The sequence below is a fragment of the Schistocerca nitens genome, chromosome 2 (genome assembly GCF_023898315.1).
Source record: "Schistocerca nitens isolate TAMUIC-IGC-003100 chromosome 2, iqSchNite1.1, whole genome shotgun sequence".
NCBI classification, from domain to species: Eukaryota; Metazoa; Arthropoda; class Insecta; order Orthoptera; family Acrididae; genus Schistocerca; species Schistocerca nitens.
Genome location: NC_064615.1, coordinates 962,600,581 through 962,623,747, shown reverse-complemented (window position 1 = coordinate 962,623,747; position 23,167 = coordinate 962,600,581). Strand labels below are relative to the sequence as shown.

The 23,167-nt window shown below is 42.3% G+C and overlaps 1 protein-coding gene across 1 annotated transcript in view; it reads right to left on the bottom strand.

The window, feature by feature from the left end:
- The window catches only part of LOC126234740 (uncharacterized), a 342,861-nt gene that overhangs the window by 22,341 nt on the left and 297,353 nt on the right, over window positions 1-23,167 (bottom strand). Inside the window, exon 12 of the mRNA XM_049943486.1 lies at window positions 21,876-21,947. Within this exon, the coding sequence (XP_049799443.1) occupies window positions 21,936-21,947 (12 nt within the window). The 3' untranslated portion in view covers window positions 21,876-21,935. The remainder of the gene's footprint in view (window positions 1-21,875; window positions 21,948-23,167) is intronic.

Below are 23,167 nucleotides of genomic sequence, written 5' to 3'. Positions count from 1 at the left end.
TTTCCTAAACCTCTCCAGTCCTTTTCCTTCACCCCTCTTCCATCCCCTTCAACTTTCCACCAGAAGAAGGAGCTACTGGCTCCACAAGCTTGTAAAATTAAATCTTTGTGTGTGTGTGTGTGTGTGTGTGTGTGTGTGTGTGTGTGTGTGTGTGTGTGTGTGTGTGTGTGTGTGTGGGTGGGTGGGTGGGTGCACGTGCGGGCACACACGCTCCTTCCGTTGCTTGGTGAGTAGATTTTTTATCTATCAATTTACGATATATTGTCAGTAATTGTGCACTACTTAAAGTGTTTATATTGGCAAGAGCTATTCCTCATAATGGCAGGTTCTGGCCAACCTACCCATCTCTTTGTGATTTTGGTGATGTTCTGTTCCTAACTTATCAAAATATATACAATTTTCTCCTTCTTCCTCCTGTTTATTTGATCAACCAATTGTAAACTAAAAAAAAAAAAATTGTTTCAGTTCATATGCTTGTATTACAATGCCATTGCTTTTTAGATAAACAGTTCCTCTTAATCTCAAGATATTTTGTCAGCTCCAGTTCAGTCTGTTCTATCCAGAATAAATTGGCCTGTTCTACAAGAGTCTGATTACTAGGTGAGGTAATAATAATCTCAAGGGCAAATCGGGTAAATATGTAGAAGTTTATTTGTTTTTCAAGGTGAATGTGTCTTCAGATTATTGATGTCATTTACAAACATATATTGTAATTTTTTAGTGTCTGATAAAACTGAATAATGGAAAAGGAATAAATGAGCATACGGTTTTGGCAATTAAGTCCAATGCATTACATGTAAATGGCGATATGGGTTGTACCCAATGATATCTTCACAAACTGAACTTGAATCTTGCCCCACTGCACAGATGGACATATCTAACAAATCCATAAGCAATGGGCACCCACATGGCACCCTCCTATACCAACAGTTGTATGGGTTTTGTAGAGGAAACCTTCCTAGACTCCCAAATCCTGAAACCTCTTGTCTGCTTCAGTTTCATTAATATCATCTTCAGGCTCTGGACTCAGGACCAAGACACCCTACTTTCATTCCTTCACAACCTCAACATCCCTCTCATTTGCTCCACTTGGCCCTTCTGAACATAATGTGCCACATACCTGGACATTGACCACCTCTCTGATGGCTCCATCCACACCTCTATCCATATTAAATCTACTAATCATTAACAGTACCTGCGTTTTGACAGCTTTCATCGCTTCCACACCAAAAACTCCCTCCCATACAACCTGGCCACCTGTGGATGGTGTTTCTTCAGTGGGGAGAACTTCTTTGTCCAGTAAACTGCAGGTCTCGTGTGGGCCTTCAGAGACAGGCAAACCTAGTCCACAAACAGATTTCCTGTGCAGTATCATTACACACCCCCAATTCTCACACCACACCCAGGAATGGCCACAAAGGAGCAGCCTCCTCCTCAGCGAGTACCACTCTGACTGGAACAGTTGAACTATATCCTTCACCAGGGCTTCAATTATCTATCATCATGCCCTGAAATGAGATTCTCACTCCCTCTAAAGTATTGTTCCATAACCCACACATCTTACAGAATATCCTAGTCCATCCCTGTGCCACTACTACTGCCAGCCTCTTGAAACAGGGATCATAAACCTGTGGAAGACTCAGTTGCAAGACCTGCCAAATACATCTACCCAGCACTTCCTACTCCAGTACTGCCACAGGCTTATTCTACCCCACCAGAAGCAGGGTCACTTATGAAAGCAGCCATGTCATAACCAACTCTGCTGCAATCACTGCTCAGCTTTTTATGTCAATATGATGACCAACCAACTGTCCAGCAGAATGAATGGCCTCTACTAAACTGTTGACAAGTACAAAGTTGACCACCCAGTGACACGACATGCAGCAGAGCACAAAATGCTCAATTTCAGAAGCTGCTTCATAATGCAGACAGTCTGGATCCTTCCCACCCTATCACCACCTGCCAATTCATGTCCCCAAGTCCACCTTCATCGTATGCCGCTTCCGCTTGTTGCGACACCCGTGCACCTGTGCCATTCCTCCCTTCCACATCCCTAGCTAGCAAACCAGCTGCCTCCCTCCAAGCCACTAGCTACCAATCCCAATCCCCCTTCCTGGCTCCCACCTATCTTCCCCTCTATTGACTCCATTCCATATGATTCCCTAACCCAATCCACAGGCCGAACTGCAATCCTGGCATTGTGCATCAAACTGAATTGGCACCACGTAGGGGAATAGCTCTCTCTCTCTCTCTCTCCGTGTGTGTGTGTAAAGACATACCATGTGATGACACACTCTCTCTCTCTCTCTCTCTCTCTCTGTGTGTGTGTGTGTGTGTAAAGACATACCATGTGATGATTAATGCATGCAACAATATTTCAAATACTGGAAGTTTCGTCTTACATGCTGCCATAGTCACTCATGGAAGAATTATGCTGAACAAGGAAAAAATAATAATAATCTGAACTCAAAAATTTAAAATAACATGGTCAAACTACAAAGCTTACAAAGGTAGCAAATTATAATTTAACATGTTAAGTGCACAACACTAGTTATAAGTACTTGATTGGACATTTCTTGCCATGCCATGACTGAAGAGTCTGAGTGGGCTGATAATATATTTGTTTCTAATGTCTAGTTTCCTACAAACTAGTGTCTCTAGTCAGTTGTTTCTTGGTGGTGGCCCAATAAGCCAAAACTAGTTCCAAATACACAAATATTAGTAGAACATAAAACACAGTTTGTTTTCAGTCTTAAACAAGGCTTAGGTTTTGGGTGGTTGTACAAGTAATGTGGAACATGAAACAAAATTTTACAGCAGATTGGGATCTCTTGGGAAAAGTGGACTTTTGGTATTAAAAGAAGGACATGAAAACAATGATACTGGCTATGAGGGCACTTTGATACATTAGAAAAATATCTGTCTGATCAAGAACTATTGTTAAATCACATCAGAGTTAGTAAGCGTGATTATTGTAACATTGTTGCTGAATATTTTACATGAAACTCCTTGTAGGCAGTCAATTTAACAACATAATATAGTAGATATACATTTCATCTATTAGTTAACATTTTCATTTGATGTGTTGTTCAGTCATAACTCCAGAGAATGAGACAGATGGAGACTGCATTTATACCGAGGAAAGTTCATTTCCAGGATAAATAAGTTGCATTGTAAGAGGCATGTGCAAAAAGTAAGTTTACTGTGACCAGAACGAATTCTCATTTTTCGTTTTTTTTTAGGGTGGCAACACTCAGTGATACAGACCGATCCCCTGAACAAAGGGGGCATTGCAGGAACATGACAGTATGTAAACTCACATTGTAGAGTCCAGTTGTGTGAAAGATGTTATTAAGAAATCGCACCAAGTGTGGGTCACATGCTGTGATCTGTGTGTAAACTTACATTGTAGTGTCCAGTTGTGTGAAAGATGTTAGTAAGAAATCTCACCAAGTGTGGGACACGTGCTGTGATCTACTTCCTATTCATGGAAGGAATAACACCTACTGAAATTTTTTTTATGAATCATAATGGTTTACGGCAAAGGTGTTATGAACAGAATGAGTGTGTGTAAGTGATGAAGGGAGTTTAATGGAGGCAAAGCAGGTGTTCATGACTAACAGAAGAGTGGAAGATCTTCCATTTTGTCCAATGAGTTGGTGCAAAAAATTCAGGAAACTGTTCATGAAGACTGCTGATTGGTAGTGGATGAAATTTCTGTGATATTCCCACAACTCTCCAGAATGCTCTTATATGAGACACTCACAGAAATGCAGGGATGCCAGAAACTGCTGAGATGGGGTCCAAACCAAATGGCAGAACAATATAAGAAAAATTGCATCAGTAGGGTTTGCAAGTTTCTTGAGCAACCTGAATTGGTACATCAGGGTTTTCTGAGCTCTGCTGTGACTGAAGATGATATATGACACACCTAAGACAGACAGACAGATGTCACAGTAGCATCATACCAATTCCCCATCTGCCAAAAAATTCAAAACCACAATTTTGGGTAAAAAAATCATGGCCTCAGTGCTTTGGGATGTTAAAGGCATCATTTTGGTTGAATTTCTGCCTCAAGGGGATATCATCAGTATACAACGATATTGTAAGACCCCAAAAAACTCAAAACAAGCATTTAAAAGAAAAGAGGGGGAGGGAGGGGGGATGCAGATGAGGGGCATATGCTTGTGGCATGACTGCCCATCCTCACACAGCCTTAGCCACCAAAGTGCTCTTGGACTCATTTCATTGGGATGTTTTGAACAACCCCCCATCCCCTTGACATGCCACCTTCAGATTACTATCTTTTCATCTCCCTGAGGAGACACATGAGTGTAGTTAAATTTGAAAACAAAGAGCAGATGCAGAACGAGGCTCTGAAGTGGGGGAAGGAGCTGGCAGGATAATTTTTTGAGAAGGGCACAAAGAAGGTTGTGCTATGGCTTGTCACATGCATTTAATGGGATGGTGAATATGTGTAAAAATAGTCAGCTAGTATATCAGTGACATCCTGTAATTCTTTAAAAACACTTTTTTCTAAAAAAATAATATAAAAATCTAGTACGTTTACTTCCTAAACATGCCTCATAGTTACAGAAAAACTGAAAGTGAGGCACTTTCAGACTGGGCAGATGTAATCGCCACATAGGAAGTCTTGAGAAACTGCTGGCAGATTCTCAACTTAGCTTGTATAGAACTGGACATGATAAACCTGAATGTTAGGTGCTGTACATACTTCCCTGGTTACAATTCAGACAGGTTATTTGTAGAAAGTTATAACCATGACTGAAATTATTATACTTCATTACTGCCCATGATCATCACTCAAGAAAGTGCTGTTTTTGTTGTGACGCACTGATCTTTCAAAGTGCCGCCGCGCAGTTATGCGTGTACTCTACATGCGGCACTGTCTGCCAGCCATGCAGCAGCAGCACCACCTAAGCGGCCAGCCAGCCAGCAGCCGCTAGACTTGGACTCAGTTATAATTTGACTGTTAAAGTGTACACACGTCTTGCTCTGTTTACTTGATCTATGACTTTCATGTATTGCATCTTCCTTGAAATATATTTGTTCAACTTGAAGTTATTACAATTGGCGATGAGGTAGTGATTTTCCTTTTCCATCGTTGACCCACCTGTTTCCATGACTACTTTAGAGCAACTATTGCAAGGTTTCATAGAATAGCAAATGCTTCTCACAAATGCGATACATGATTTCGTCGCAGCATCAAATGCGGGGAATCTCTCGTAATTGTCTCTACCTACTTTTCCTCCATATGACGAGATGGCGGAAGACTGGTCTGATTATGAAAAATGTCTTCGACAGCACTTCTTGGATGAACAAACATGCAAGTCTCTGTTCCTTTCATGGATTTAACATCAAATGTGTCGGTTGTTGTTGCAATTGGCTCCTTTGAAAGATCCTGCGTCTTTGTCCTCTGCTGAAATGTGCTCACTTCTCTCTGTCTATTTTCAAAAGCGAACGCATGTGGTAGTCTCTCGTGTTGCCTTTTATTGTTGTCAAAAAACAACTGAATCAATCCTATCATGCTTGGGCTGCTGAACTTCACAGCCTCAGTAGAAAGTGTTAATTTGTTACTGAAGTTCACAAAGAATCCTATGCCGATTCCATGGTACAGGATGCGATTATCCGATCGGCACCTGACAAAGAAGTTAGACAACATGCCCTTCAGTTGGCAAATCTGACTCTAGATGAAGTCCTATCCATCGCTCAGCCTTTTGAAATTTCTTGTGCTGCTGGAGCACAAATAGAGGCATGGGGTGACGTCAGGGAAATACAACCTCTGTGCGATGTTGACGAAGCGTGTGGCATGTCCCCGCTGGCCGACGTGGCTGCAGTACGCTCCCAAGCACAGCCTCAGCCTAACCGTAAACAAACCTCTAAGAAACTGCAGCAAAACCCACAGCAACTTCCTTCATGTCTGCAGTGTTTTACGAAACATTCACAAGAAGATTGTCCACAACTTTGGGCCGTGTGTCACAAATGCAAAAAAAAAAAAAAAAAAAAAAAAAAAAAAAAAAAAAAAAGGGTCATGTGTCATCCGTTTGCAAATCCGACAGCATACTTGATGTTCATGAACATGACGCTGATTCTGATTTTGTGTTGTCTGTCAATTGTACTTCTTCCCTTTCAGGGAAGTTATTCCTCACTGTCCAAATACTTGGTCGAGATGTTCGCACACAGGTGGATACTGGTTCTGCTGCCACTATCATCAATTCTCAGATGTATCTTCAGTTGGGTTCTCCAATCCTGTCACCTGTCACTAGGCAATTACGGACTTACAATACACAGAAGATTTCTCTCTTGGGACAATTTGATGCTGAGGTATCTTACAAATCTGTCGTTCGCACTGTTCCCATATTTTTGGTCGACCATAGTAACGTGGAGAATCTTTTTGGTTTTGATGCCTTTCACATTTTTGGGTTCTCCATAGATGACTCTGTCAATATCATCTCTGATGCTATTCCTTATGCTCAGTTGTATTCCTAGTCGATGACATTTTCGTCCCTTTTTTCTCCTGGGTTAGGCCGTGCAAACGAATTTGAAGCTCGTATCATGCTCAGACCCACTGCTCGGCCTAAGTTTTTTCAGGCTCAGCCCATTCCTGTGGCCCTTCGTGATCAGGTCAAACAGGAGCTGGATCATCTCACTGCTTCAGGGGTCTTGCTTCCGTCACTTCCAATGAGTGGTCCTCTCCTGTCGTTGTCGCGGCTAAGCTAAATGGTGATATTCGTCTCTGTGGCGATTTCAAAGCCACTGTAAATGCTCAGTGCCTCATCGACACTTACCCTATGCCTCGACCTGAAGAATTGTTCACCAAACTTGCTGGAGGCCAGTATTTTTCTAAACTTGACCTGTCAGAAGCTTATCATCAACTTCCTCTCGACGCTGCTTCCCGGCAGTTTCTGGTCCTTAACATGCCTTTCGGCCTCTATCAATACCTACAATTGCCATTCGGGGTTGCCAGTGCCCCTGCTCTCTTTCAGCGATTCTTGGAACAATTATTGCTCACTGTCCCTGGGTGTATAAATTACCAGGATGACATTGTTGTCACTGGCTCCACCACTGACGAATATCTTCAAAATCTCCACATGCTTTTTCATGTCTTACAGACTGCCGGTCTTAAGTGTAATCTTCAGAAATCAAAATTTTTTCAGGCATCTAACACGTACTTGGGGTTTCAACTCTCTCGGGATGGTATTCGTCCGCTTCAGCAAACTGTCGCTGCAATCGATGCCCTTCCTCGCCCTACATTTGTTAAGGAACTGCAGGCCTTCTTGGTGAAAATAGCATACTATCACAAGTTTTTACCATCTGCTGCTTTGGTGGCTCAACCGTTGCATCGCCTGTTGCATAAAAACGTGCCTTTTCACTGGTCCCCGTCATGCGATGCAGCTTTCCAGAAATTGAAGACTATGCTGAAACAGGCTCTGTGCCTGGCTACTTATCGACCTGGCCAACATCTTGTTCTTGCCATGGACGCCTCTCAATATGGCGTCAGTGCAGTCCTTGCGCACCATTTTTCTGACGGTTCTGAACAACCCATTGCTTATGCCTCCAAAATGCTCGCGGATGCCCAACAAAAGTATTCTCAATTGAAAAAGAAGCTTTGGTCATTATTTATGCTCTTCATAAGTTTGGTGTTTTTCTCTATGGATCCAAATTTCATCTTGTTACGGATCACAAACCACTTGTTTCGTTGTTTCATCCATCAACGTCACTTCCCGACAAGGCTGCACACCACCTCCAGCATTGGGCTCTTTACTTGTCTCGTTTTAATTATGAGTTTCATTTCCAGCCGATGGCTCAACATGCGGATGCTGATGCACTGCCTCACCTTCCCATGGGTTCTGATCTGCCATTCGATAGGGATGAACTTTTGTGTTTCCACCTGGATGTTGCCGAGCAGCGGGTTGTGGATAGGTTTCCCATCACCGGGGACCGGCTGGCGGCTGCTACGGGTTCTGTCCCTACTGTCTCCCGGGTTTTATGCTGTATTCAGAAGGGCTGGCCAATCATCCGTCCGCTAAGACTTCTGATCTGTTGCGGAACTACTACGCTTTGCGTTACTGCCTCACAGCTAGGGATGGTGTTATCCACCTTTCCACCAAAAATGCTTCACCGTGTGTTGTGGTACCTGCATCTTTGCATGCTTCAGTCTTGCACCTCCTTCACCGAGGGCACTGCGGTGCCTCTCGCACAAAATCTCTGGCGCACTGTCATGTGTACTAGCCCAGCATCAACTCTGAAATTGCACACATGGTCGCTGCCTGCGGCCCTTGTGCGTCACAGGCCGCTGCCCCGAAATCATCTTTGGCACCGTGGCCTTCGCCTGAGAAGCCCTGGGAGCGTATTCATGCTGACTTCGCGGGACCTTTTTTAGGTACTTATTGGCTTCTCATTATTGACGCCTACTCTAACTTTCCTTTCATTGTCCGTTGCACGTCGCCTACCACCGCGGTAACAACCAATGCTCTAGCTTGCATTTTCTCTTTGGAAGGCCTTTCCTCTACTCTTGTTACTGATAATGGTCCGCAATTTGCCTCTTCCGATTTTGCGGATTTTTGTGCCTGTCACGGCGTTATGCATGTCACTGCTCTTCTGTTCCATCCACAGTCAAACGGTGAGGCTGAACGACTGGTCCACACATTTAAGGCTCAGATGAGGAAACTCTGACTTCGTCTGCTGAAGATGCGCTTCTCCAATTTCTGGCTTCTTACTGTTTCACCCCCATGGGCGACCACAGCCTTGCTGAGCTTTTACATGGCCGACAGCCCCGCATGGTACTTCATCTTCTGTGGCCTTCCACCTCACAGCCGCGGGTGCCTTTGCTTGGCCAGTTCACTGCCAACGACCTTGTATGGGTACGGGGATATGGCAGGCGGCCAAAATGGAGTCCTGGCCGCATCTTACGACACCGTGGCTGATGCCTGTATGAAATCCAGATAGACACAGGTGTTGCAGTGCATCATTCGGACCAGCTTTGGCCTCGTATGCCGGCAACGCCTGTTCCGGATGCCGCTACACCACCTTCAGCTCTACCTGACACTCAGGATACTGGAATCTCTCATTACTCACAACGCAGTCCTCTCCCCATCATATCGGTGCCAGCACAAGAACTTACGCCACCCAGAGACGTGCCCATGCAGGAACCAGATGACCATCATCTGTCGGAGCAACTCTACTCGCCTCCTTCTCCTACGGATACGGACACATCGCCCATGTCTCCTGTTATAACAACCGGACTTGCCGCAACAGGCAGATTGGTGCACGGGGCCCCAGCAGATTTGACCCCCACGTCTCCTGTCATCTCGACCCGTTATCATCGGGGACACTTCCTTCCGTACGGGAAGCCTCCTCCTTGAGACTTTACGCCCAGTCAAACAACACCTATGGATGTTAGCAATCTACAGGCCACCTCCATCAAGACCTGTGCAAAAAATTCAAAGGGCGGAAAAGTGTTGTGACTCGCCGATCTTTTAAAGTGCCGCCGCGCAGTTATGCGCATCCTCTACATGCGGCGCTGTCTGCCAGCCATGCAGCAGCAGCGCCACCTAAGCGGCCAGCCAGCCAGCAGCCGCTAGACTTGGACTCAGTTACGATTTGACTGTTAAAGTGTACACACGTCTTACTCTGTTTACTTGATCTGTGACTTTCATGTATTGCGTCTTCCTTGAAATATATTTGTTCAACTTGAAGTTATTACAGTTTTTCTGTGCATATCAGTCATCAGATTAAAGATGAAAGCAGATCACATGGGATTCATAACAGTTCCTTAACAACTTTATTATCATATTGTAGACCAAACTGACACTGAATGTAGAATGAAGCAGAATATTAGCTTAAAGTAAAAAGACATGTCAGGATCAAATCAGAATAGGAAAAGAAGAATTCTGCTTCTAGGTAGCAGTCATGGGAGGGATGTAGGCCAGCAGCTACAGAAGAAATTAGGTGCAGGGTACCAGGTCACAAGTTTTGTGAAACCAAGTGCTAGCCTTAGCCAGGTGACAGGAAACTTAGGTCAGCTGTGCAGGGACTTTGAGACAGGAGATCAGGTAAATATAGTTGAGGGAGCAGGAAACAGCTTGGTTATGAATCCGAGATATAGTATTAGGAGTGACCTGGATAAAATAGGAGCAGAAACTGGGCATACAAATTAGGGATTTGTGGAGCTCTTTCAGCACCATGATTGGTCCTGGGTAAAGGCATGATAACACTGAGCTGAACAGGATGCTCCAGACACTGGCAAAATCTCATATAAGTGTTGTTCCAGTTAATGCTATTGGTAGATGGGGATATATTACACATGGCCTGCACTTATATACGAAGGGGAAAGATAAGCTAGCTTCTCTATTAGCAGATACTGTAAGGGGGGGCTATAGTCACACAAGGTATGATCACTATGGTTAATGGGGGCAGGCAGACACGTTTTTTAGGTTAAAGCCACAGTCCAGACAGACAACAATCAAGAAAAATAGAGTAAAAGACGCTTTGTGTACAGTAAATAGGGATAGAACTAAGGGTAGTATCAACTTACTTCATCAAAATGTAAGGAGAGTAAAAAAATAAAGTAGCTGAGCTGATAGTGTCTTTAGATGATCTCAGAAATAAGAATGAGATTGATGTACTTTGTCTGTCTCAACACAATGTAACTGTGGGGGTGGAAAGTGTCAGTATAAAAGGCTATAATTTAGCATCTTACACTTCCAGATCTAGCACGGATAAAGGAGTTGCCATTTACACAAAACAAGAGTATAAATACTATGCTTACTTCTGTAAGCAAATTTTGTGTTGACCAGCACTTTGAAGTTTGTGCATGTGAACTACAGCTAGATAATGTAGTATTGATATTAGCAACAGTGTACAGGTCCCCATTAGGAGACTAGACCTATTCATGAAAAAAGTTGGCGCCCTATTATGTTGTCTGTCTGACAAAAAGAAGAAGCTGTTAATCTGTGGTGATTTCAATGTACACTTTCTCAGTAATTCTGATAGGAAAAGTGAACTAGAAGTGTTATTAATGACATATAGCTTAGAATCAGTGATCAATTTCCCTGCACATATAGCTCAAGATGTAGCACTCTAATAGGTCATGTATTTGTACAGCAAGAGGATATAAAACTAATACATGCTTTCCCTGCAATAAATGGATTATCAGACCATGATGCACAATTGATTAACTTACAAAACCTAGCAGGATGTACAGTTCAGAAACCGCACAATTGATTAACTTACAAAACCTAGCAGGATGTACAGTTCAGAAACCATTAAGTAAAAGTGTAAGGGTGCTCAACCTGGTGTCTAAAGAGCACTTCAGAGAAAGTTTAAGAAATGTTAATTTGGGAGATGTATATAATGAGCCAAATGCTAATGATAAATGCAACATATTTCTTGATAAATTTATATCTCTTTTTAAACATTGTTGCCCAAAAACAATTACTAAAATTGACACCGAACGTTTTTCAAAGAGACCTTGGGTTGCTACAGGTATTAAAGTGTCTTCAGAAAGAAAAAGAAAACTGTATGAGTCACCAAGAATTGGTAAAGACCCAGAAGTAATTTTACACTATAAAAATTATTGTAACATACTGAGAAAAGTTGTAAGAAAATCAAGAAATATGTGTGTTGGAGATGAAATTAACAACTTGGGCAATAAAATAAAATCAATATGGAATGTTGTTAGAAGGGAAGCAGGAAAAGTAACCACTGGGGTGAGACCAACTTACCCAACAGTACAGAAGTAGCTAATGTATTTAACAATCATTTCTTCACACTGGAGCCTAATGCATTGGCAATCCGGTTAATACCCAGATCCTGAGGAAATTTGCTACAATTTACAATTTTTTAATAAATTTACTAATACATTTATCTCTTTAGGCAGTATATCGGCTTAACCTTCCATCATCCCTCTTTATGAATATGTATATGTTTAGCACAAATAAATTATACAGGGATTTGTAGATATTACTCTAAAGATACTATTTTTCATCATTTTTATTTTTCACCTAAGTGGACAAAAGTTTCATAAGTTGTAGGGAATAGTAGGCTATTGATTTAAAATCAGTTGTCAGCAGGAATACTAAATGCTTCATTTATAGGTGAAGTGTTTTAACGTGAAATTTTTTTTCTCATTTTTACAAATTAGAGAACTTCACTCAGGTATGAAATATTTCAAAACACTTACCAAACACAAAGGCCTGTGTTACTGGCCTACAGTAGTATCTGGTCTGTTTCCTCACTACCTTTCATGCAGCTTTCCCTTGTTCCCAACAGACCTTGCATCTTTTAACTGGATTTGTTTCCTTACCTGTTGGTGGCAGTTTCTCAGGAAAATGACACACTGTGAGTCTGTTTGCTCCAGCAACTCCAGATGCTGAATGTGTGTCTTTATTTAGTTCCACTCTTCCTGTTTTGGACCAATTACTTTGCTAATTTACAGATTAAATCTGCTAATGCAAACTTTTTTGATAGTTTGATATTGTAAATAATGTTGGCATTCACAACTGCCCTCATAAGAATATGGAAGAAAATCTTTTGCCACCATTTTACAGTCTTTTACTGGAAGGGATAGTAACTCATCACCTAGCCTCTTCTGTCAACACCTGTTTTAGACAAGTTGTAGTCTAGTACAACGTCTGGCTTTACTACTTAAACATATCTACTCCTGGAGTTTACACTGACATCCAAAGCAGTCATCTTATGATGTGCTGCCTACATGATTACATCACATTTGTCTTTCCGTTTGAAGCAGAAAAGATGCCTTTTGCGATGAAATGTCATTTCTCCTTTCATTAGTTTTTGATTTATTAGATCTCTAGGCAAACCTATCCTGTTATTCATCACAGTTCCAACTCCCAATGTATTTCTTTCCCATAGTATGCAAGGACTGCAGGACTTGTATAGAATCTGTCCTTGTATACTACGTGTCATTTTCCCAAGTAAGAGGAACATAGCCTCAGCAGCAGGGATTTGACAGAATTGTCAACATTTCCTTTTCCTCCAGTATAAATTTCAGCATTGCACTTGTAACCTGTTTGAGCATCACTTACAACACACAGCTTTATCCCATATTTCTCTGGTTTGTCTTTCATATAAACACAGAATCCAATTATTCCTTGAAAAGGACATATTGCTTCATCCACAGTCAGATTTTGTGACGGATAAGAGACTTTTCTGCATCTTTCCATGAAGAAGTCCCAAACAGGTCATATTTTATGCAGAGGATCATGGCCTGGTTCTTGTTGAGCTATCCACTGTGCATTATTGTCCACCTGCAGCATCATAAATATGGAAAAAAATCAGTTTCATGACATTATCTGAGGAACAAATGATGAAGCAAACACAGGGTCTTCAGACCAATATTCCATAAGTTTAGGTTTCTTTACAACACACATATGCAAAAAGATTGCAAGAACTTGATATACTTCATGTATCCTCCTGCTCTCCATTTCTTCCACAAAGATTTTGGTTTGATTCCGTTCTGAAGGTGAAGTTCAGAAATAGTATCAATAGCATATATATTTGTCTCTGAATTTACCTTTAGAAACATTCTGTGATAAAAAAATTGCAACAAACAGTCTAGTTCTGTTGATAATGTATCGACAGGAACCTGAGTTCCACTCGTTTCTTCAAACAGAGGTAATCCAGGGAGTGCATCAAAATGACACCATTCATTATGAAGGGAGGCTGTTGAACTGAATGACAAATCTGACTAATACAAACTTGTGCATTAGCTTCTCACTACCATCATTTTCTATCAGCAGCATAGGGTTCACTCTCCAGCTCGTGAGTCACTGTCATCTTCGGAAAAATCGCCAATATCTTCTGAAAGATCATCAAGTTCTGAGTCATTGTTCATGTGTTCTTCAATCTCTAAGTTTGACAAGCAATGTCTGTCAGTCAAATTCACTATTTATATGTTTCTACGCATGGGAAGGATGCACACAATAGCACAACATGGCAGCCGACATAGAACAAAAAACCTTCAACAATATTTCAAGAGCAAGTACAGTTCACGTAACAATGGTACCATTCACGAGAGACTGGCATGTGCTGGCCAGTATTTGATCGTGTGAACCATGACATTATTTTACAGAAATTACAATTCTAGGGCATAAATGGAACAGTATATGAATGGTTTAAGTCATATCTACAGAACAAGAAGCAAAAAAGTTTCTTTAAGTGGTTTAAGTGATTTAAGGAAGTTTGCTACTTCATCTAACTGGGGTGAAATTACATTAGGTGTTCCACAGGATTAGATCATGGGTCCCCTTCTGTTCTTGATATATGAGAATAACCTCCCTTCTTATCTGAAACAAGAAGCTAAACTGACACTGTATGCTAATGATATAAGCATCATTGTTAATTGAGTAAAAGAAACTCCAATTGAAAATGATACAAATAATGTATTTGGAAAAGTTATTAATTGGTTTTCTGCAAATGGGCTTGCTCTGAACTTTGAAAAAACACAGTACATCCAATTTCCTGCTGCAAGTAGTATAGTTTCTTCAATAAATATAACACATCAACAGAAGTCAGTGGCCAGGGTAGAGCAAATTAAGTTTTTGGGTGTACATATAGATGAGAACCTTGATTGGAAAATCCATATTTTGGATCTCCTAACATGACTAGGTTCAGCAACTTTTGCAATCAGAATAATTGCCTATTTTGGGGATACAGGAATTAGTAAGCTAAGATACTTTGCATACTTTCACTCTCTGATGTCATACAGAATAATATTTTGGGGTAACTCAACACTTGGGTAAAAAATATTCACTGCTCAAAAGAAAGTGGTTAGAACGATGTGTAGGGCTCATAGATGCACATCTTGAATGTATCTGTTTAGAAGGTTAGGAATTCTTACAACAGCATCACAGTACATTTACTCAGCAACAAAATTTGTTCTCGACAACATGGACCAGTTTAGAAACAACAGTGACCTTCATGATTATACTACCAGAAGAAAGAAAGACTTACACTACCCTCTACTTAACCTATCTTTGGCACAGAAAGGGGTAAAAGATGCTGCTGTAACACTTTTTGATAAATTACCAGATAAAATAAAATGTCTGACGGACATCAGTAATAGTTTCAAAAATAAACTGAGATCATATCTAATGAAAATTAAACAATGGAAAATCCAGGATGGACTGTAACAATATTATGAAAAGGAAAATTGCTACTTGCCATATAGCGGAGATGCTGAGTTGCAGATAGGCACAACAAAAAGACTGTTGCAATTAAAGCTTTTGGCCAGTAAGGCCTTCATCAAAAATAAATTTCACACACACACACACACACACACACACACACATACATACACACAAATGCACTCACACACACATGACTGTAGTCTCATGCAACTGAGGCCACACTGCAAGCAGCATCACCAGTGCATGATGGGAGCGGCAACTGGGTGGAGGTAAGGGGGAGGCTGGTTGGGGAGGGGGAGGGATAGTAGGGTAGGGGTGACAGACAGTTAGCTGCAGGTTAGACAGAAGACAGGTGAGAGGTAGGGAGGGGGTGGGGGGTGGGGGTGGGCAGCAGAAACGGAGAGAAGTAAAAAGACTGGGTGTGATGGTGGAATAGAGGGCTGTGTAGTGCTGGAATGGGGACAGGGAAGGGGCTGGATGGGTGAGGACAATGACTAACGAAGGTTGAGGCGGGTGAGTTATGGGAACATAGGGTATATTTCAAGGAAAGTTCCCACCTGCGCAATTTAGAAAAGCTGGTGTTGGTGGGAAGGATCCATATGGCACAGGCTGTGAAGCAGTTAGTGAAATGAAGGATATCATGTTTGGCAGCGTGCTCAGCAACAGGATGGTCCACTTGTTTCTTGGCCACAGTTTGTCCATGGCCATTTATGTGGACAGACAGGTTGTTGGTTTTCATGCCCACATAGAATGCAGCACAGTGGTTGCAGCTTAGCTTGTAGGTCACACGACCGGTTTCACAGGTAGCCCTGCCTTTGATGGACCAGGTGATGTTTGTGACCGAACTGGAGTAAGCAGTGATGAAAGAATGTATGGGACAGGTTTTCCATCTAGGTCTATTACAGGGGTATGACCCATGAGGCAAGGGTTTGGGACCAGGGGTTGTGTAGGGATGGATGAGTATATTGTGTAGGTTCAGTGGATGGCGGAATACCACTGTGGGAGCTGTGGGAAGGGTAGTGCATAGGACATTTCTCATTTTGGGGGGTCAACGAGAGGTAGTCAAAATCCTGGCAGAGAATGTAATTCAGTTGCTCCAGTCTAGGGCAATACTGAGTTACAAGGGGAATGCTCCTCTGTGCCTGGATTGTGGGACTTTGGGTTATGGTGGGAGCCTGGAAAGATACGACAGGGGAGATTTGATTTTGTACAAGGTTGGGAGGATAATTACAGCTTGTGAAGGCTTCAGTGGGACCCTCAATATATTTCAAGAGGGACTGCTCATCACTGCAGATGCAATGCCCGTGGGTGGCTAGGCTGTATGGAAGGAACGTCTTGGGGTATGGAATGGGGGGTGGGGGGCAGCTGTCAAAGTGGAGGTATTGCTGGTGGTTAGTAGGTTTTATATGGATGGAGGTACTGATGTAGCTATCTTCGAGGTGGAGGTCAGCATCTAGAAAGGTGGCTTGTTGGGTTGAGTAGGACCAGGTGAAGCAAATGGGGGAGAAGTAGTTGAGATTCTGGAGGAATGTGGATAGGGTGTCCTCACCCTCAATCCAGATCGCAAAGATGCCATCAATGAATCTGAACCAGGTGAGGGGTTTAGGATTCTGGGTGTTTAGGAAGGATTCCTCTAGGTGGCCCATGAATAGGTTGGATAGGATGTTGCCATGCTGGTGCCCATAGCCGTACCCCAGATTTGTTTGTAGATAATGGCTTAAAAGGAGGAGTATTTGTGGGCGAGGACCTTCCTGATGACCAGGAAGGAGGTTGTTGATTCGGAATCTGTTGAGTGTTGGGAAGGCAGTGTTCAATAGTGATAAGGCCATGGGCATTAGGGATGTTAATGTGAAGGAGGTGGCATCAATAGCGATGAGCAGGACATAGTGTGGTAAAGGGACAGGAATTGTGGAGAGCTGGTGGAGAAAACGGTTGGTATCTTTTATATTGAAGGGTAGGTTCTGGGTAATAGGTTGAAGATGATGGTGTACAAGAGCAGAGATTCTGTCAGTGGGGGCACAGTAACTGGCCATAATGGGGCGTCCTAGGTGGTTGGGTTTATGGACTTTAGGAAGCATGCAGAAGGTAGGAATGGGGGGAGTGGTAGGGGGTGAGCAGAGAGATAGACTCTGGGGAGAGGTTTTGGGTTGGGCCTAAGGAATTGAGAAGTGACTAGAGATCCTGCAGGATTTCTGGAATGCGGTCTCTGTGGCAAGGTTTGTAGGTGGAAGTATCTTACAGCTGGCAGGTCCACAGGTGGATTATAAGGTTGGGATCAGTTTTTAGATGGTGGACTGCGGTTTTTCTGCGTATGTAAGGTTAGTTTGCATATTGACAGATTTGGGGACTGATGGTGAGGAAAGATTCAAGGTTAAAAAATTCTGGAAAGTTAACATGGGCTGATTTGGGGGCAGTGGGGGTGGATCATGGTTGGATGGAGAAGTGAACTGAGTTAGGCAGGCTTCAACATTGGTCTTTGGTTGAGTCTGATTGATAGGGGTGGTGGTGAAAAAGTTTTTCCACTGTAGGGACTGGGAGAAGGAGAGGAGGTCTTTAACAAGTCCTGCATGATTGAATTTGGGAGTGAGGTAAAAGGTGAAGCCTTTGGAAAGGACTGATGTTTCTGTGGGGTTAAGGATTCTGGAAGAAAGGTTCATGACTGTGTTATGGGTCTGTTTAGGTTCTGGATTCTGTGTGGTGATGGGAGAGAGTTTAGGATAGTGAGGTAAATGTAATAGGTCTGGGATACAGGGTTTGTCAGACAGGGAGCACCGTGGGGGAGGTTTGGAGGTTGTTGTAGACGTGGTAGACAGTGGCACTCCAAGGCAGGAGTAGGAAGTGAGCAGGGTAGAGAGCTTGTTGAGGTGATGTTGTGCACGTTGCTCTAGTTCCTGGAGGGCAAGAGTTTCAATGTGTGTTATGGGTTCCAGAAATTTGGGATTGCATAGCACAAGAATTTTGTGGATTAAGAGAGGGTACTGCAAGGAGGTTTTGGCTTGGTTGATATGGTTTTGCAGGACTATGTTGGTGAGGACTAAGGATTGGCAGAATCTGAACGGGTGGAGGTCATTGGGGAAGGAGAGGTGGCAGCAGGAGATGGGTAATTTGGGGGGATTCCATGAGCCAAACAATGATGCAGGGACAGTATGTGAGACTGGAGTCTAGCTAGTGATAAGGAAACTTTTCTGTATTAACAACATGGAAGGAGTAAGGCTCCATGGTTGTGGAAAAAATGTGAAGAAATATATGAACAGTGTAGAATTATGTCCAAAAATCGCAAAAATACATCCAAATGCATGTGAAAAATCATGAGTGGGTTGAAATGGATGCAAAAGGGGGAAACAAGATGAAATCTGAGGGAGTCAACGATAGCGAACGGCGAAAACTCACTAAAATTGGCGTCAAGTCACAATGAGATCAAAGAAAAGATATAAATAATAATAAAAAATATACATTTTACTGTGGGTAGCAGGTCTGAGGATGGATGAGTATGAAGAAGGAAGACAGCATATGTGAGTGGATGAGGAAAAATTAGTGGATGCAAACTGGGACAGAATCAAGGAAGAGTGGGGGATGGGGAGGGGTTCGTAGGAGGAGATACAAATCATGTGACACCAGAAATGTGCAGGAAATAACACACAAAAATACAGAAGAGTGACACATGGAGGGTGATCAATTTGAAGGTATAGGATTAATGATATTGGTAGGAGTAATGTGGGGTGTAAGATGCTGCACCAACAATCAGTGTGTTCTTGTAGCTGAATATTGTGTGCGGCTGATACAGTTGATGCATTGTGGCTCGCAAGTAGAATGCGCAGTGTGATTTATAAGGTGAGAAGAGAAACACGGGAATGTAGACAAAGAAGGATGGACATTGAGTATAGTGATACATTAGAAAATAGTAACAAAGGAAAACAGCACTGGGTTAAGATCGAAGAAAAGTCATCAGGCAAAATCAAACAATGGAAAATCCAGGTTGGAGTGTAGCAATATTATGAAAAGGAAAGTTGCTACTCATCATATAGTATAGATGTTGAGTCACAGATAGGCACAACAAAAAGACTGTCACAAATAAAACTTTTGGCCAGCAACTCACACACACATGACTGTAGTCTCAGTCAATTGAGGCCACACTGTGAGCAGCAGCACCAGTGCGTAATAGGAGTGGCAAGTGGGTGGAGGTAAGGAGGGGGCTGGAGCAGGGAAGTGGAGGGATAATAGGGTAGAGATGGTGGACAGTGAAGTGCTGCAGGTTAGATGGAGGGCAGGTGAGGGGTGGGGAGGCGGGGGAGTGGGCAGCAGAAAAGGTGAGAAGTAAAAAGACTGGGTGTGGTGGTGGAATGAGGGCTGTGTAGTGCTGGAATGGGAACAGGGAAGGGGCTGGATGGGTGAAGACAATGACTAATGACGGTTGAGGCCGAGGTTTACGGCAACATAGGATATATTGCAGGGAAAGTTCCCACCTGTGCAATTCAGAAAAGCTGGTGTTGGTGTAAAGGAACTAGCCTATATGGCACAGGCTGTGAAGCAGTCACTGAAATGAAGGCTGTCATGTTTGGCAGCATGTTCAGCAACAGAGAGGTCTACTTGTTTCTTGGCCACAGTTTGTCACTGTGGACAGACAGCTTGTTGGTTGTCATACCCACATAGAATGCAGCACAGTGGCTGCATCTTAGCTTGTAGATCACATGATTGGTTTCACAGGTAGCCCTGCCTTTGATGGGTAGGTGATGTTTATGACTGGACTGGAGTAGGTGGTGGTGGTGGTGGTGGTGGTGGTGGTGGGAGTATGTATGAGACAGGTCTTGCATCTAGGTGTATTACAGGGGTACGAGCCATGAGATAAGGGACTGGAGAAGGGGCTGTGTAGGGATGGATGAGAACATTGTGTAGGTTCAGTGGACGGTGAAATACCACTGTGGGACCAGTGGGGAGGATAGTGGGCAGGACATTTCTCATTTCAGGAAGCAACAAGAGACAGTTGAAACACTGACAGAGAATGTAACTCAGTTGCTCCAGTCCTGGGTGGTACTGAGTAATGAGGGGAATACTCCTCTGCTACTGGACAGTGGGATTTTGGTAGATGGTGGGAGACTGGAAAGATAAGACATGGAATATTTGATTTTTGTACAAGGTTGAGAGGGTAATTACAGTCTTTGAAGGCTTCAATGGGACCCTCAGTACATTTCGAGAGGGACTGCTCATCACTGCAGATGCAATGACCGTGGCTGGCTAGGCTGTATGGAAGGGACTTCTTGGTGTGGAATGGGTGGCAGCTGTCAAAGTGGAGGTATTGCCGGTGGTATGTTTGATATGGTCGGAGTTACTGATGTAGTCATCTTTGAGGTGGAGGTCGACATCTAGAAAGGTGGCTTGTTGGGTTGAGTAGGACCAGGTGAAGCAAATGGGGGAGAAGTTGTTGAGATTCTGGAGGAATGTGGATAGGGTGTCCTCACCCTCAATCCAGATTGCAAAGATGCCATCAATGAATCTGAACCAGGTGAGGGGTTTAGAATTCTGGGTGTTTAGGAAGGATTCGTCTAGATGGCCCATGATTAGGTTGGCATAGAATGGTGCCATGCTGGTGCCCATAGCCGTACCCCAGATTTGTTTGTAGGTAATACCATCAAAGTAGAAGTAATTGTGGGTGAGGATATAGTTAGTCATGGAGACTAGGAAGAAAATCATATCTCCTTGACAACTCCTTTTATGCCACAGATGAATTCTTGAATAGGAATAAATAAATCTGTAGGTGTAATTCATGTATTTTGTGCCATTGAAGGGAATAGGGTAGGAAATAAAAATTTTAAAGTTAAAAAAAAGGAACCTTTATTCATGCGTGCATTTCGTATGCACTTCACACATTCCACATCATAATGATTACCGTGAAACTGATCAATGGAACCTGTAACTAACAAACTAACTAGCAAACTAACTGATTTCTTCCCATTCTGTACCTTGTAAATTTGTTTGAAGAGTAGAACTTTTCATCAAACATGAAGTAAATATCTCCATAATTAAGTATTTTGCAGAGTGAGACTAAATCTTCATTCCTATTGTACTTGACAGAATATGTGCTCAATATGTTCTGACATCTGTGTTGATTGATGGTAAAGACTCCAGAATATGATATTTAAGTCATGGTGTCAAATGAAAACTAGCACAAAGCCATTGTCTTTAACAATGGTACCTGGATAACAAAAAGCTTTATGGAACCTTTGAAAATATACTAATTCCTTAACTGCCAAATCCAAAGGTGCCAAGTGGTACTTTTGCTTCTCTTATTATGCCAGACTGTCAAACAGATTTTATATAACACAGCCAGTATTCAATTTCATTGCTTACCAAACTGATATCTAGTGTCTCCTCTAACTAAATTAGTGGGTGCTTTGATAACAATGCTCCAGGACAGAAAAGTTATAATGAAGATATTTTCTAATTGTTTTTTTACGAACTTTTTTAAGCCATTCTTGTATTGATGTGACATACCTATCAAAATATAATTTGTAAACCACAGATTTTAACAAATACAATGAGAGGGTCACAGGCACAGCTCATACAATATGGGAACAATTAATTTAAAATAATGTAGTTCCTGCTATGAATCTATGAATAGAAAATTCTGAGTTTTGTGGCAGAGACAGATGCAGATTAATGATTAAATGCATAAGAAAACTTGATAATGTAAGAAATCTCACTTACTTTCTGCAAACAACAACAAAGTGGCTGCTTCTTCCCACACCTCCTTTTCGTTGTAGATTTTCATCCTGTTAACTACGGAAACAAAATATTTGAAATAGTTTACATAATTAGGAACAAATATGTAAATGTAACTTGCTACTTGTATATGTTCAGGAAAATAGCCAATTATAAGGAGCTCCTTCATGTGAATTATAGCCAGGGTTACAGTAGGTGAAGTCATGCACCAGTGATTGTTGATGTAGGAGAGGTCTTTCTTTCTGTAAGCTGTAGAATGTAACACCTCCCCCCCCCCCCACTCCCTACATATACATATATATTCATTTTGCTATAATTTACTATACACTATCTGATCAAAAGTATCCAGACACCTTTTTAATGGACATTAATATGAGAATGGTCCATCCTTTACCTTTATGAAGGCCTGAGCCTTCCTTAAGAGCCATAACCAGAGATGGTAGCAATATTGGACACTGGGGTCTGGAGTGAAGTCAACATTCTAACTCACCTTAAAGGTGTGCCATTGGGTTCAGGAAGAACTCTGGGCAGACCAATCCATTTCAGGGATACTGTTGTCCACAAACCATGGCCTCACAGATGCTGCCTCATGACAGAGAACATTGTCATGCTGATACAATCAAGCATAGCTTCTGAACTGTTCCTCTATGGTACACAGTGCTGTAAAATGTTTTCATATCCTTCAGCACTTGCCATTTTCTTAAGTGTAATTTTAAAGTTAAAAAACCATGAAAAACACCTCCATACTGTAACACCACCTCCTACGATTTCATTGTTGGTGTTGTGGCAGGTAACATGTTCTCCAATCATTCACCAAACCCAAACCATTCCATCGAATTGCCATAGGGTATAGTGTGATTAATCACTTCAAATCATCTGTTTCCAGCCATCCACTGTCCAGTGGCATTGCTCTTTATACCACCTCAAGTGTGTCTTGGCATTGACTTGTGAGAAAGTGCTCAGCCATTGTAACCTATTCCTTTAATTCACTATGCACAGACATAGAGCTAACGGGATTGCTGGCAGCACTATGGAACTCATGAGTGATTCCTTCCACTGATTTTGTGTGATTTTTTAGGTCCACTTTCCACATTGCTCGGTGATCCTTGTCTCTCAATACATCAGGTCTGCCTCATCTTTATCTGGCTGTCCACTTCACAATCATATCACTGACAGTTGACTTGAGCAGCTTTAGAAGGGTTGAAATGTCCCTGGCGGATTATTTACTAAGATAAATCCTACATTCAATGTCACTGAGCTCACCTGTCTGACCCATT